The 16057-nt window shown below is 37.9% G+C and overlaps 1 protein-coding gene across 5 annotated transcripts in view; it reads right to left on the bottom strand.

Annotated features, from left to right (window-relative positions):
* pdgfra (platelet-derived growth factor receptor, alpha polypeptide) overlaps positions 1–16057 on the bottom strand; it is a 50626-nt gene that overhangs the window by 14197 nt on the left and 20372 nt on the right. For 4 of the 5 annotated variants that reach the window (XM_059989212.1, XM_059989209.1, XM_059989210.1 and 1 more), the window contains 11 exons: positions 15387–15517; positions 11373–11538; positions 9972–10161; positions 9039–9154; positions 8037–8163; positions 7617–7813; positions 4906–5000; positions 2565–2697; positions 1319–1423; positions 425–535; positions 46–199 (listed from right to left, as the gene is read on the bottom strand). In XM_059989212.1, coding sequence (XP_059845195.1) covers positions 46–199; positions 425–535; positions 1319–1423; positions 2565–2697; positions 4906–5000; positions 7617–7813; positions 8037–8163; positions 9039–9154; positions 9972–10161; positions 11373–11538; positions 15387–15517 — 1525 coding nt within the window. The remainder of the gene's footprint in view (positions 1–45; positions 200–424; positions 536–1318; positions 1424–2564; positions 2698–4905; positions 5001–7616; positions 7814–8036; positions 8164–9038; positions 9155–9971; positions 10162–11372; positions 11539–15386; positions 15518–16057) is intronic. The other variant, XM_059989211.1, reaches the window with a different exon arrangement.

The following is a 16057-nucleotide window of genomic DNA, read 5'->3' as shown; positions in this document are numbered from 1 at the left end:
ATAATCAGTAGTTACATGATAAAAGACTATAGACAATGAATTCACCTTCGTGTGCTTTCATCAGCAGGGTTTATACCAAAAATATCCACTTCTTTCTTTCCTTTTTCAGAATATCGACTTATAAAGCTGTCCCTGTTTTTATGCAGGTAGTTGACCAGATCACCATAGAAACAGTACTCAGTAATGATGTAAATGGGACCTATTGGTTAGAAAAATAAAATTAGCATGCTGCATACCAGAATGAAACAGATTTTCCTCAACATTATGCTAAACAGTGAACATCTGGATTGCTTGAAAAGAGTATTTAAAAATCAACTTCAGTCTTTTGCAATGTTTAACATTCCCACCCTATATATTTTTTTAACCAGTTCCAACTACAATGGATTGGAAAAGCAGGGCAAATAAAATCAGAAAGAATTCTCACCTGCTTTTGTACAAGCCCCTAGCAGATTAACAATGTTTAAATGTGGACCGAGATGAGTCATTATCTTCAGCTCTGACATCAAGGCCTGTTTCTCACTGGAACGAGCAGTTGCTGTAAAAATATATAGTAAATAGTAATCGATACAATTTGATATTTGGAAAGCAACATGGTGAAATTCAAAATTCATTACATCGTTTAAATTCAAACAACATCTAACAGTACGCAGGGTAGTTATAACTTTTTAGAAAAAAACAAATCATGGCTTATTCAAAATCATACGTGAAAACACATTTACTATAATTTTCTCCCTTTCTCCTCTTCATTTGCCATTCACAATATCTATGCTGCTTCCAGGTTTTTATCAATTCTATGTATAGTGCACTGAGAGAAGTTACATTAGTGCTGCCTCTAGTCTTACCATAGTTCACGAGGAATTTGATATATTCCACTTGTCCTTTTTACTATACTGCATATTACAATTTTAAAGGACCTTGGATAAGGTTATTAGGTAATTCAGAACCATTTTAACAGTGATCATCCATTTGAGGCATAAGTAATGACTGAAAATCTCTCTGAGTAACATGCAATTATTTTCTATGAAATAATTACATTCATCACATAAACAAAACAGTTTTGCTTTGCATATATCAATCAGTAAATGTCAAATTTACTGCAAAAATTCACAGCATTTCTTCAAGTAAATTGCTGTCAGGCCAAAACCAGTGTTGAAGTCAAGCCAAAACAGACTAGTTCAACGTCCTGACAAGAAAGTAACTGATGCCATCAATCCTAATGGATTAAATCTGCAATGTTAGCAATACCATTAGACATTTGAAATAGCTTTCACTGTTTGGCCAAGCTCAACTGTATGGGCCACAATACAAGAGTACTCACGCTTTAGCATTTTCACTGCAACTTTCATGACAGGCTGTGAGCGACTTAAACCATATGCAGTTCCTTCAACCACCTTTCCAAATGCTCCAGAACCAAGAATGCGCCCTTTAAAAACCGCAAAGTACATGATAATTAATGCCACATGAGAAGTATCAGATTCTTCAAAGGGCCTCTTGTACAATTAGTTGGCCACTTGGCCAATAAGTTAGACTCTTGGCCTCACAGTCCACCTCGTTATGATCTTGCACTTTATCATTTTTTTGGCTGCTTTTACAATTTATTCTGCATTGTTGTTGTTTTATCTCATTCTAGCTCCATGCACTGTATAATAACGTGATCTGTATAAACAGCATGCAAGGCAAGCTTTTCACTGTAGCTTGGTGCATGTAACAATAATGAACCAAGGTCAATATTACCAGAACAATTGCATGTCACAGTGCAACAGAAAAGTAAGTCAGAACAAACAAATTGCATTTGAGATTTCAAAATGCATTCATGTATTTATTTTGAAAACTATACAGGTATATGCCATGGTCTGCTTTATATGTAAACATTTCAAGACCATCAGTGGTTTCCATCTACCTGGATAAAGTAGGTTTTGTTTATTAAAAAGATACCATAGAGTCAATTAAACTGGGATATTACCAGTTGTTTCTTAAAATTCCACTTTACCATTGATAACTTCAGGTAATTATAGGAGCACTGTCTTGTAATGAAAGGAATTGTATGCAAGTAGTACATTTCAACAACCTCGGGATACTCTAACTTCTTTGTAGCTAAGTAAGTACATGAAGTCGGAAAAGCAGCAACAAACTTGTGCACAGTAAGGTCTGTCAAAAAAACAATGACATTAGGGCCAGATGCTTTAATTCAATAATGCTGATTAAGAAATTAGTAGGAACTATGGGGAGAACACTGTTGTTCTTACTCAAATAATGGTAATGAATGTTTTCTATCCACTTAAGACATCAAACAGAGACTTCGGTTAACTATCTCATTCTAAAATGTCACATTCAACTATGTTAGCTTGGACTCTGAACTTAAGTCTCAAGATGGAATCTGAACTTGCAAGAATGCTACCATTGAACCAAAACTGAAAGGAGTGAAAAGGGTACTTCTCGCAAGAAGTTTTTTGACACTCTGGGTGCTTTCTTAATTATCTTACATTTGGGAAATTCTAATTTATAGCTAATGGACTTAGCATTTTTACCAGAATGCCTCCAAGCTCCAGAAAACATGTACCTACCAAGGACAAGTCCATCCCTAGGAAACTCCCATCTTGTATCATAGGGAAGTTGCATGGGATCAACATAAATATATTCATGGCCATCTGGACTTATGGATTCAATGACTCTCCAACGTATTTCATACCTTGGTTTCTAAACAAAACAATAAATTACATTTCCTATTATTGAAGTAAGACAAGTTTTTTTTACCTTAAACAGACAAGTTTAAATGATCTGTTAAGATTTAAATACTTCATACATTAATTTTATTGACACCATCATGATCTAAAGAATTGCCACTTTGAATAGGATTAAAATATTCCTTTAAAAACATCATTATACATTCAGAGAACACAAACTGTGTGGATTAAATTAGGAATCATGTAAGACATTGGCAGGTTAGGGAGCATGGAGAGCTGGGAGCCTGAACTGCATTTACTTTAATGCAAGACCATCTAGTGAGCTTAGAACACAAATCAGCACCTGGAATTAAGTGTTGTTGCAGTCACAAAAGGTTATCAATACAGCAGGATATTAATCAGCTGGAACATTGAGCAGAGCATTGGCAGGTGGAATTTATTCCCACTAAGTGCAACATGATGCAACTTGAGATGTCAAATAGGAGCTATATATACAGTAAATGGCAGGGCACTACGGAGGTTCAGTTCCATAGCTTCCTGAAGATATATTTGCCTTCATATCTGGCACACTGGGTATAAAAGTCAGCCATTATGTTTAAATCTACAAAACACTGACTAGGTTGCACTTGGAATATTGTGTGCAGCTCTGGTCACCACATTACAGACTGGGTGTGGTTGCACTGGGGAGAGTCCATAAGAGGTTCACCAGGATGTTGCCCAGATTGAAGGGCTTTAACTATGGGGAGAGATTGGATTGGGCTGGGCTTGTCTTCCTTACGGTGAAAATGGCTGAGGGAGGGGTGACCTGATAGAGATATATAAATTTATAAGAGGACAAATAGGGTCACTAGTGAGAATCTTCTTCCTATGCTAGAGATATCACAAACAGTAGGAATTAGGTTTACCATGAGAAGAGAGTTTTAAAAGGCATCATCTGCTCTCGCCCCATATTCCTGCCTCCTTAACAGGGATAGAGTTCCACTTGTCCTTACCTACCACACAGTAAGCCTCCACATCCAACACATCATTCTCCACAACTTCCATCATCTTCAACGGGATCCTACCACCAAATGCATCTTTACCTCCCCCCCACCCACTCTCTGCTTTCCACAGGGATTGTACCCTCAGTGATACCTTTGTCCATTCATCCCTCCATACTAATCTCCCTCCTGGCACCTCTCCCTGAACACAGCAGAAATTCTAAGTCTGTCATTTACCTCCTCCCTTATCTCCATTCAAAGTCCTTCCAGGTGAGGCAACACTTCACCTGTTGGGGTCATCTATTGCATCCGGTGCTCCTGCCACAGCCTCCTGTACATTGCTGACATAAGTTGTGGAAAATGCTTTATCGATCACCTCCACTCCATCTTCCTAGAGCAGAATTTCCTGGTGGCTAACTATTTTAATTCCTATCTCCATTCCCATTCCAGGGCCTTCTCTTTTGCCACAATGAAACCACTCTCAGGGTGGAGGAGCAACATGTCAGATCTATCCAGGTTGCCTCCAACCTGATGATATGAACATCAATTTCTCCTTCCAGTAATTTGTTTTCCTTCCCCTTCCCTCTTCTTGTATCTCCCACTCTGGCCTCTTAACTCTTCTCCTCACCTGCCTCTCACCTCCCCTAGTGCCCCTTCTTCTTCCCTTTCTCCCATGGTCCACTCTCCTCACCTATCAAATTCTTCTTCTCCAGCCCTTTACCTTTCCCACTCACCTGGCTTCACCTAGTCTTCCTTCCCCTTCCCCCATCTTATTATGCTGGCCACTTCCTTCCCAGTCCCGTAGAAGGGTCTCAGCCCAAAATGTCGACTGTTTATTCATTTCCATAGATGCTGCCTGACCTGCTGAGTTCCTCCTGTATTTTGTGTGTTTTGTTCTGAATTTCCAGCATCTGCAGAATCCCTTTTGTTTTAAGAGGAACTTGAGGAGAAAGCTTTTTACAGAGAGAATGGTTGATATCTGAAACTCACTGCCAATGGATGAGGCTGAGTCAGACACAATACCAATGGTTAAAAGACATTTAGACATATATTTTAATAGACAAGGAATAGAAGATACAGACTTAATGCAGGCAAAAGGGATTGGTGTAGGTACTGTACATCCCTACTATTTTATGACAAAAATTATACTCTTCACATTCTTATCCCCATTATGGGTCTTTAGATAAAAGTCAAATCCTCCTCGCTGACAATCAAGCTAGGGAGAGTAATTGAGAGCTTACCTGTTTCCAAACTACAACAAGTACTATCAAGGAAATGATCACGATAACCAGCAGTACCAAGACTGCCGCAGCCACAGTCAACTCAGAGTGTAAATCTGCAAATCAAGGGAAAAGACTGTCATTCCAAAAAACTCATATTTATTACTTTGATTTTTTTTAAAAACAACAGTAATTTTTTAAAAAGCCATTTCTGGGATCTCACTCTCAGGAGAAAACCCTTTCAAGGTCTTCATGGCTCTTGTCACTCACTTTACAGAGGAATTGTCAAATGATGAATTTTCCACAAAGCTCTAGGATTAGCATTAGAATGGGAAAAAATGGCTTCTACTGGCACTGAGCTTCTGTAACTACAGTCACAGACTATATTCAGTCAACATTTTTAATTAGCAAACGCTGCAATTTCTTATGTTGCAGCTAATTCATCATGGATACTGCTTAAAAGCAAACAAACTGCTAAACAGAGTGTCAGGAAGTAACAAAATTGCAACTGGCTGATGAATGAATGCTCATTCTCAATGGCTTTCCACATGGCTTTAGACCACCTGGACAACACCAACACCTATGTCAGGATGCTGTTCATCGACTATAGCTCAGCATTTAATACCATCAAGCCCACAATCCTGATTGAGAAGTTGCAGAACCTGGGCCTCTGTACCTCTCTCTGCAATTGGATCCTTGACTTCCTATCCAAAAGACCACAATCTGTGCAGACTGGTGATAACATATCCTCCTCACTGACAATCAACACTGGTGCCCCTCAGGGGTGTGTGCTTAGCCCACTGCTCTACTCTCTATATACACATGACTGTGTCGCTAGGCATACTCAAATACCATCTATAAATTTGCTGAGGATACAACCATTGTTGGTAAAACCTCAGGTGGTGACAAGAGGGCGTACAAGAGTGAGATATGCCAACTAGTGGAGTGGTGCCACAGCAACAACCTGACACACAACGTCAATAAGATGAAAGAGCTGATTGTGGACTTCAGGAAGGGTAAGACGAAGGAACACATACCGATCCTCATAGAGGGATCAGAAGTGGAGCGAGTGAGTAGCTTCAAGTTCTTGGGTGTCAAGATCTCTGAGGTTCTAACCTGATCCCAACAGTTATAAATAAAGAAGGTGAGACAGCGACTGTACCTCATTAGGAGTTTGAAGGGATTTGGTATGTCAACAAATACACTCAAAAACTTCTATACTACTGTGGAGAGCAGTCTGACAGGCTGCATCACTGTCTGGTATGGGGGGGTGGGGGGGTTACTGCAAAGGACCGAAAGAGGCTTCAGAGGGTTGTAAATTTAATCACCTCCATCATGGGTACTAGCCTACAAAGTACGCAGGACATCTTTAGAGAGCGGTTTCTCAGAAAGGCAGCGTCCATTATTAAGGACCTACAGCACCCAGGGCATGCCCTTTTCTCACTGTTACCATCAGGTAGGAGGTACAGAAGCCTGAAGGCACACACTCAGTGATTCAGGAACAGCTTCTTCCCCTCTGCCATCCAATTCCTAAATTGACATTGAACCCTTGGGCACTACTTCATTTTTTCTAATATACAGTATTTGTTTTTTTTGCATTTTTAAAATCTATTCAATATATGTATACTGTAATTGATTTACTTATTTTTTATTATTATTTCTATTTCATTTATTATTATTTTCTCTTCTATATCACATATTGCTAAGTTAACAAATTTCATGTTACATGCCGGTGATAATAAACCTGATTCTGATTCTGATTCAAGAGTAGCAGAGCTTAAAGGAATTGTCCCCTGAGCTCCAGGAATACAAGGCTCATAATAAGTTCACTTCTTAGATAATTCTCTTTCCAGAGGATGGGAAATGATGGGTTTAAAATCTAACAGTAAACTGAATGTTAGACAGAATTTTAGAGTGATCAGTTTTCCAAAAGCCAAAACATTAATAGTCACTGAACATTCAAACCACTAAAAAGTTCCCTTGTTCTTGGAAAAGCATTTATTAGACAGTGAGTCAATGGACAATAACTTTAAATTATTGATTAACTTCTGGTTTAAGTATAGGGTTGAATATTTTGATATTTTTCAAACTATTTTTGATAAGTTGCTTCTAAGGAAAAGATACAAGAGAGGCCAGGATTGTTTTGAGGATTTATAAGACACAGAATCAAAGCACACAAACTGAAATGTCAGGGACAATGTGCGAACAGCATTTGGGAAATCAGCAGCAGAGTTTTAGATGAACACAAGCTTTAACACCTTGACCAGCAGACAGAATTTACTTTAAACATCACAATGTATCACCTCAAAATTGGTGCATTAACAAAGTAAAATGTATTCATTATACCAATTATAACAATTGTCAACAATCTTGGTTCCCAACAGACTGTTCTCATGAGAAGTAAGAATCTTCTTGAGATCAGACAAAACAAGACCTGACATGAAGTATAGTTTGAAATTCATACTTAATTGTCCTAGATATTAAATGCATTTCATGTGCAAAAAATTGTTAGTTTTTAATGTCTAATGAATCACAGACCTGATGTTAAGCACCCATGTAGAAGTGTGCAAAACATAACTCTGATACGTGTTTTTTTTTTGACATTTGGAGTTATTCCAGTTCAAAATGAATCACACTTCATTGAGCTTTATGAAAAGGCCCTTTGGCACATATCAGCTTCTTTCCAGTGAACCCCTTCCTGTTTAAGGGGGTGGATTAAAACCATGACTTACTGTGAGCCACCAGTTTGACTTCACGTGCAACAACAGCAAGCTCATTCTTTGCAATACATTTCACGGCCATTGTATTATCCACTTTCTGAAATGTCAGTTTGCTCTCCACAGTGTTTTTCTTCGTCTGGTGAGTCTCAATACTTATATCACTTGAATTGCTGTGCAGGACATTCCACAGCATTGAGTCGTTGGCACACCTAAAACAAGGTACAGAGATTACTAAGGTTTATGTTCATTAGCGATCAATAATGTATTGGGTCATAAAACAGTATTTCCAGCTAAGAAGAATATTGGGTTGTTAGAAACAAAAAGAAGTCTGTCCAGTACTAGAGCTTTAAATTGATAGAATCAAAATTATTACTCGAAGTAAGTAGTTTGCTAACTTAAGAACGCAGTATGTTAGAATGAATAAGACCTTACTTTTTTAGATCTGTACAGATTAGCCACTCGACCTCTGGGCTGGGTGTCCCATCTGCAGAGCATGAAACAATCTGCCCATTCGCAGAGCCATGGTGCAGGTCAACAAGATTGATGATCTTTGCTGGCACTGGAACAGGAAATGCAAAACAACACATTAAAAAAACTGAAGTGATCCTGATTGCCTAAAAACAAAAGAAGTATATAAATATTTAAAAGACTCTGCGCATGCATTGATAAATATTGCCGAGTTTTATAAAAGTGAAATGGTGTTGCTCACTTTAGAAAAAAAGACAGAATTTTACATTTCTTGCACAAAAATCAAGCCACAATATCTAATGTTCACGAAAACAAGCATCCACCTTTGTGCTTTACTGCAGAGCTTACTTCAGCATGGAAGACAGCATGCTTAACTAATGAGAGTAGAAATACAAATTGGCATGCAATCAAATCTCAGAACAAATCAGGAGACTTATCAAGGACAATGCCAACTTGACCTTTCCGATTGAAGTCAAACAGATGGACAAATAAAGCTCATCAGTTCAAATAGCTCCTTGGCCCTAACTTTCTTGCTGAAACTATCCTAATCCACAGTTCCAAGCAGGTTCAGTGCAGATTGGGCCCTAATTGCAATTTAACTCAGACTTGACCTTGGTGATTGCTGTGGCTGTATACCACTGAAACAATACCTACCACTTGTTTTTTGAGATGCTTGCAGACCTGCTGTATGTTTCAAAAATCAAACATATATTTAAGATTTTCATTATTTGGCACATTCGCATTTTAGCTTTTAAATTTATAATTATCACTGGCCCAAAAATTGAGTACAGTGAAGTATTGCTTGGACAATGTAAACATATCTAGCACCACAAAGATCAGCTCATTAAAGAGCAAAATGCAAATGTACTTGGCGCCGTAAGGAACACATAAAGTACAAAATGCAAATGTATTTGGCAGCATAAAGATCAGCTCATTAACTCAAGAAACTGGAGCTTGTGGATTTACCTTTCACCTGCAAGAAGAAGGTAAAAATGGTACGATTATCTTCATTTCCAACGATAATACTGTACATTCCACTGTCTTGTTTCTTTGCGCGAATCAGGGTTAGATTACTCTGATACCTGGACAAAGTCAAAACACAAACATCAAATGGGCAGTTAATAAATGAAGAAGAGAAGAGCAGGCACATGACATAAAAGTGTCAGTATTCAATGACAACTCTACAAGAAACATCAAACAGCTCAACGATGTCTGAGAAGACCAATAATTTCTGAATCTCTCCGCAAGTCCGTGGTTCACCATTTCATCTCCACTAGCATCCTCTTCCCCTTCTTATTGCAGCCTCCCATGCTAAGGCAGGAGGCAGAATCCTGCCCATTCACCAGATCCTTTCCCTCAAGGTGAACCAGCAATTCAACTGGTTCTCATTATATGGTCTTCTCTACATTGGTCCCTACGATTGGGGTGACTGCTTTGCAGAATACCTCTGTTCAGAGATGAGGAGAAGTAACTTCTTGCAGAAAAGGGAGTGAACATTTGGCATTCTCTACACTTGAGTCCTGTGGAGGGTCAGACACTGAGTTTATTCAAAATGAATTCTGGAAGTTAAAAGAATAGTGTGAAGTCAGGTTAGGGCGGGAAAGTGGTGCTGAGAAAGAAGCTGAGCCATGATCTTGTTGAATGGGCAGAGTGGCCTCAAAGGGAATATCCAATTCCTAACTGTCTATGTTATAAGAGGCTGTATGTCCAGGCAGTACTTTGTTTCCATACATGCTAATTCAGACGACCTCGCAACAAATGGGTAGATATAATAATTTGTTGACAATTAATTGCACCATTGAGGGATCTTACAAGTACATTTGGTTATCATATTTTCTAGCAGGTGTGTGAAATTCTACTGATTGTACATTAAACTGGTATAGTGGTGTCCATTTTTACCTGATTTTCTGGATATTTACTGTGTTAATGATCACTTCATTGTTATCTTCATGCAGAGTAACATTGTTCTTCAGCCACTGAACAGTGGGTGCTGGGTAGGCCTCAATGTTGACCACAAACTGCTTGACTTCATGTAGATCTGCAAACTCTTCTGTTCCAAAACTGGGATCCAAATGTATAAATCCGTTCTCTAAGAAACAAAGAAAGGAAAGTAGGTTGTATCAGCCCTTAATTGTTCTGCTTGATGCAATCATCTTAGCTTTGGACTAAAAATCATGTGTACTGTTGTTGAAAGTTACTAAAATCAGAATTTTCATCAGACATTCATTAAAAAATAAATATACTTCTTCCTTCTTCATAAACTCACATATCCATCAATGCAAAGGCTACTGTCTCACTCTGTTTTGGTTCTTCTATCATGGGTAATGACTGAGCTTGAGTTCACAAAGTATTCACCTGCTATTATCATTTGCACAGTAACCTTCACAAACACAAGACACTCCATAGCACTTTACAACCAATTAAATACTCCTGAGAGTGATTAAGATTTTAATACAGAGATAACAGCAGCTACTTGCACACATCAAAATCTCAAAGCTGGTCACATTAGAATAATTTGTTTTATTGATGTTGTTTTATAATTCATCCAAAAGACTAAGTGGCAGACCACCATTTTGTACTGAAGTGTCGATCTGCATTTTGTGTTCAGGTCTCCGCACCTTTGACAGTCTCCCCATAGAATAGGAAATTGTACTGACATCCATGGAAAAATGATACATATTCTGGAACATGTTTGTCAAAAACATTGATAAAAATTCCACAGCTGCATGAGAGAAATGTATACAGCCTTTCCCAGAAAACTGTGTCTTTAGGCAATCTATGTTAGTGATTTATTTATAAAGGCAACCATTCAAGCAATCTAACAATAACATAATGGAATACTAACCAAATTTCCACTTTCCCAAAACAGTCCATTTCCTCTTACTCCAAAGGCTGCCTCATGAAGTTTTCAAATTTAATGTGCCTCAAAATAACAAATTATTACATAGTTGCAATATTTTCATTCACTATATAACAATGGCAATGAACGTACAGAGAAGAAATGGCTGGGGTTCACCAGCATCACTCACATAATTTCAATGATCACTAGCTCAAAATGGTACTTATCTCAGTTCCAACCCTAAATGGTGTAGATGATTGGAGTAGCATCCGAATTCAGATTTAAATTTAGCATAACTTAAACCTGAATCCATCATCTTTTAGAATATTAAGTGAATAACGTGGTGATCAAACACTGAAGTTCTTCTGTAGATAGTATCACTGAAGATATTTATGCTTTGTAAGTCTACTAGAACTAGAACAAAAATTAAAAGTAAGATAGACAAATTAATTCACACATACCTCTAACTTCGATGTAAACATGCTTTTTTCTATATGTTGCTTGAGTTGCATGTGACACAGAACATTCATAGATCCCAGTATCTTCCAACGTGGCTTCCTCAATTTCAAGGGTCTTTGTAATTATTATGGATGGTTGTTTTACTTCCTTGAGATCTTCCTTTCCCTTCTAAAGTAAATCAAACAATCTACATGAATATTTATGATCCCTCCTACACTTTGACCTAGAGAATTAGTAGGTAGTATATCAATAAAACTGAACTTTTCTTTGAAACACAAGTTAGCAAATTCAAATATTTTTATGCAGCTCTCAAGCAGCAACATTAATATCGCTGTGATAAGGTTTATAGTTTGTAGTTGAGGTACAAACAGAAATGTTTTCAAGTGATCCCTTTGTGGATTACTCAGCTGAGGTTTTCCTTCCAGATGGGAGGCCCAAGACAATAAGCCTGCAATTGTGCCCTATCCATCCCTATAGTCTCAAGGAACACTACATCTGCTCGTACAGCTGCTGCTCTATCCTCTGCCCTATCACTCCAATTCCCTTCCCCCATCAAAATAATTGGTTGAAAAGTAGAACTTTTTTTTGAAAAAAAATGTTTTTCGGATGCGAGCAATACATATGTCCCTTCACCCCTTGATGGTCAGCGATGGTTTGCAGTCCATTCCTTGAATCAATGCATTCCTTGAGGAGAAAGTACTCCTACATTTGTGCTCAGTAAAAATATTAGCCTAAAATACCTGGAAGAACTGGGAAATGTGTTGCTGTGGAGTGACTTGGGGGGAATAATGTCCAATCACTTTCCTGCTCTTACTTTGCTTGCTATTAATGTCTGAAGAGGAGGGACATGTAAAATTACTTTTCCCCAAACCATATCTCATTTCCGATTGGTAAGCTGTTTTATATTCAATAATATTACTTCATTGCTGTTCAAACACAAAAGGGTGCGGATTTAACCTGAGAAATAGGAATTTCAATTATTTGCAGGAAAGTTTCTTCTTTCACGTTGAGAGTGTTGAAGGAAAAGACAGTGGAATCAAACACAATCACTGTGTTTAAGTGACATTACGATGGGTACTTGAACAGAAGAGGCATGGATGAATAAAGACCTAAAGTGAGAAAATGGAATCACAGGAGATGGGCAAAATGGTTGACTTGAAGGACCTGTGTTGTGTTATATAACACATAACTCAAATAATTTTTGTTTGCATTTCAACAATCAGTTACAAGTAGTGTATGAACACCTTCAGTCAAAAATTGGGACAACTTCAAAATAAAATCTTCATGAAAACCAGTCAATAAAATTAATTTTGAGAAAACTAGCTCTTTAAATGCAGAGTAAACACAGGAGGAGTATGTTCTCAGTCCACGTTGTAAAATATTAATGTATTCCGAGGAATGATTGAACAAGTTTAAGCTACTGTCCTTTCCATCAAAAAATGCACGCAATTAGTCTTCTATATTCAAGCACCCTCCTGATATATTCCCCTACATTGACCAGGCTGAGGGTATTTACATTGCAAATATTGAGGAGAGATTCAATTAAGTGAAAAAATCAGCAGAAGCCCGGGCAGAGAGAACAAGGAAGATTTACCTCTTTCAGTTAATAAATTGAGTCAATAAATTTGTTAATTGGCAGAAGGATTAAAAAAAGTTGAAGATTTTTTTTTACTTTTCATACAGAGAGTAGTGCAGTCAGAAACTCTCATAAACATCATCACACTTACAATGAATAAACACTTGAGAAGCAGAAACCCACAATCCTATGGACAAGAGATAGGAAGGGAAAAGAACCTGAACAGATCCTTTCTCGGCCTGCAAACGCATGATGGCCCAAATAGCCTCCTTTCTGCACTGTAAGTTTCTGCAATTCAATAGAAGTTATAAATCAACCAATAATACACCAACTACCAAAGGTCAAGTGCAGGCCCTTTTCCTACGTCTGAAATCCGTGCCACTTAGTGTGCAACGTGACAATAATTTTTGGAATGTTTTCTAAGAGTTTTTGGCCGACAGATTAGTAGGCCAAAATCAAAAGGCTATCACTTTTCCATGGCATTGCTTTTAACTTCCATCAGCTGAATTTAATATCTGGAGTCAACGCTTCAATCCAGCTTTCAATTTTGTTACAGGAATTATTTAAAATCAGAAACCCATCAGAGCTGAAACATACGCAAACATAATTAAAGTGAATGTCAAAGCTCAGAATGTTTCACAATTTCTAGATGCCTATATGTTCTGATCATAACTGTCTTTTTCACATTGTTCCTTCAGGCCCACTCAAACTTACAGTTCTTTTATCTTCAAAAACATCCATTAAATTTTAATCATTTTTAATGAATTAATAGGAAAGTAATCAATTTATGCAATACCTTTTGTGAATTTTGAAGAGAAAATTGAGGTGAAAAGGATAAAAAATACAAGACTAAGGACTAGGGAGTGGGTCTAATTGGAAAGCCCTTTTAAAGAGCTGACACAGAGAGAAGCAGTAAAACTATTTCCATTCATGTTCTACAATTCCATAAATGCACAAAAATAACCACTCCCGTCTCTTCCTGATGATGCACATGCTCCGTTTACATCAATTGTGATAAGGTCAGGAGGGCTGAGAGATTCAAGTAGCGAGGAGTGAAAATCACCAATAGCTGGTCCTGGTCCAATCATGTTGATGCCATGCCCAGGAAAATACACCAGTGCCTCTACCTCTTTAGGAGGCTAAACAAATTTGCCATATCCCTGCCAACCCTTGCCAATTTTTGTAGATGTACCAGAGAGAGCACCCTTTCTGGGTGCATTAGAACTTGATATGGCAACTGCTTTGCTTGAGACCCCCAAGAAACTACAGAGAGTTGTGGACACTCTCAGCACATCCAGGAAACCAGCCTCCCCTCCATGGACTTAGCCTACACTTTTTGCTGCCTCAGTATAGCGACCAACATTAATCAAAAATCCTTCCACACGGACATTCTCCCTTCTAACTCATCTCACCAGGCAGGAGATTACAAAAGCTTGGTGCATCCCCAACTGGATCGCATTATACAACAATAATATGGCAAGACATGCCTTTCCTGGCCTGTGCTGGTTGATCATTATCTAAAGTTATACATACACCACTGCTAAATCACTGCAAACCACCGTACCGCCAGCTCAAGGAGAGCTTGTACTACACTATTATAAGACTTTTGAACAGTGCCCTTGTTCATTAAGATGGACTCCCGACCTCACACCCTGACTCATTATGACCCCCAACTGTACTGTCTGCCTGCACTTCTCTTTCTGTAACTCTAACACTATATTGCTTTTGCCTTGCACTGATGTAATGAAATCTGTATGGCTGGCATGCTGCATGTATGCATTTCCACTGCACCTCAGTATATGTGACAATAATAAACCAATTTATCAATGTTTAAATAAAGTGTGCAGGCACTGAACACAATTTGATTATATGTACGCAAAAAAATAATGCACAAGGCGATTGCATGCATGATAGACTCAAACAGAATTCTGATTAACCTTCTCCTTAGCTTTGCCAAAATATTTATCGCATCAGCAAAAATATTACACCTTCATTATATTTTAACAGATAAAGACTGTTTTGCCAAAAAAAAATCACGTCAGCATTCTGCCACGGGGAAAGGAAAGATAAAAAGCAATCAGCTTTACATACACAAATAAAGAGAAAATCTGCAGATGCTGGAAATCCGAGCAACACACACAAAATGCTGGAGCAACTCAGCAGGCCAGGCAGCATTTATAGGACAAAATACAGCTGACGTTTTGGGCCGAAACCCTTCAGCAGGACTGGAGAGAAAAGGCTGAGGAATAGATCTAAAAGGTGGGGGAGGAGAGAGAGAACACACAAGGTGATAGGTGAAACCTGGAGAGAGAAGGATGAAGTAAGGAGCTGGAAGTTGATTGGTGAAAGAGACAGAAGGCAAAGGAAGAAAGAAAAGGAGGGCGAGCACTAGAGGGAGGTGATGGGCTGACAAGCAGATGAGGAGATAAGCTTTACATACGTTTTTTCCTGGGTAATTCCAGTTGATGGTCACCACTTCATTATCCACTACTTTGCAAGTAACAAGGATGCTTTCTCCCACTTTGACTACATTTTTTAAAGCTTCTATTTCAACTTTCAGATCCTTTGCCACTAAAAGAGATAAATGCAAGAAAACATTATTAGAGCCCATTTCAGTGGGACAGGTTTAAAAACATTTTCATCATTTTTTATTTATAAAAGGATCGCGGTTGTTATTTTTTATAAAGATGATCAAAACTGTAGAATCTATGAATTCGATATAGATGGAAAAAGACATCTTCATCTTAAGTATTATCAGAAAGGGTATAAAATATTTTCAAGATTCAAGATTGTTTATTGTCATTCTTTAGTACACAAATGTAAAGGAGAACGAAGTTATTGTTACACCAGATCTAATGCAGCATTAAAATATTACACAGAAATTAAATGTAAAACATTAAACATCATTTAATGCCCTGGTGCATCCTCAATTAGGTTACATTGTACAACAATAAGATGCTTTTCATGATCTGTGCTAGTTGGACATTATCCAATTATTCTGATAAAGTTATACATATACCATTTAATATCATGTGCTAAATCACTGCAAAAAGTCTTCTAATTTAACTTGCTTTAATCATTCAAAGATCATAAAGTATAAACAAAAATTAA

Source organism: Hypanus sabinus, chromosome 14 (assembly GCF_030144855.1).
Source record: "Hypanus sabinus isolate sHypSab1 chromosome 14, sHypSab1.hap1, whole genome shotgun sequence".
In the NCBI taxonomy this organism is placed as follows: domain Eukaryota; kingdom Metazoa; phylum Chordata; class Chondrichthyes; order Myliobatiformes; family Dasyatidae; genus Hypanus; species Hypanus sabinus.
This window is presented reverse-complemented; position numbering and strand designations above follow the sequence as displayed.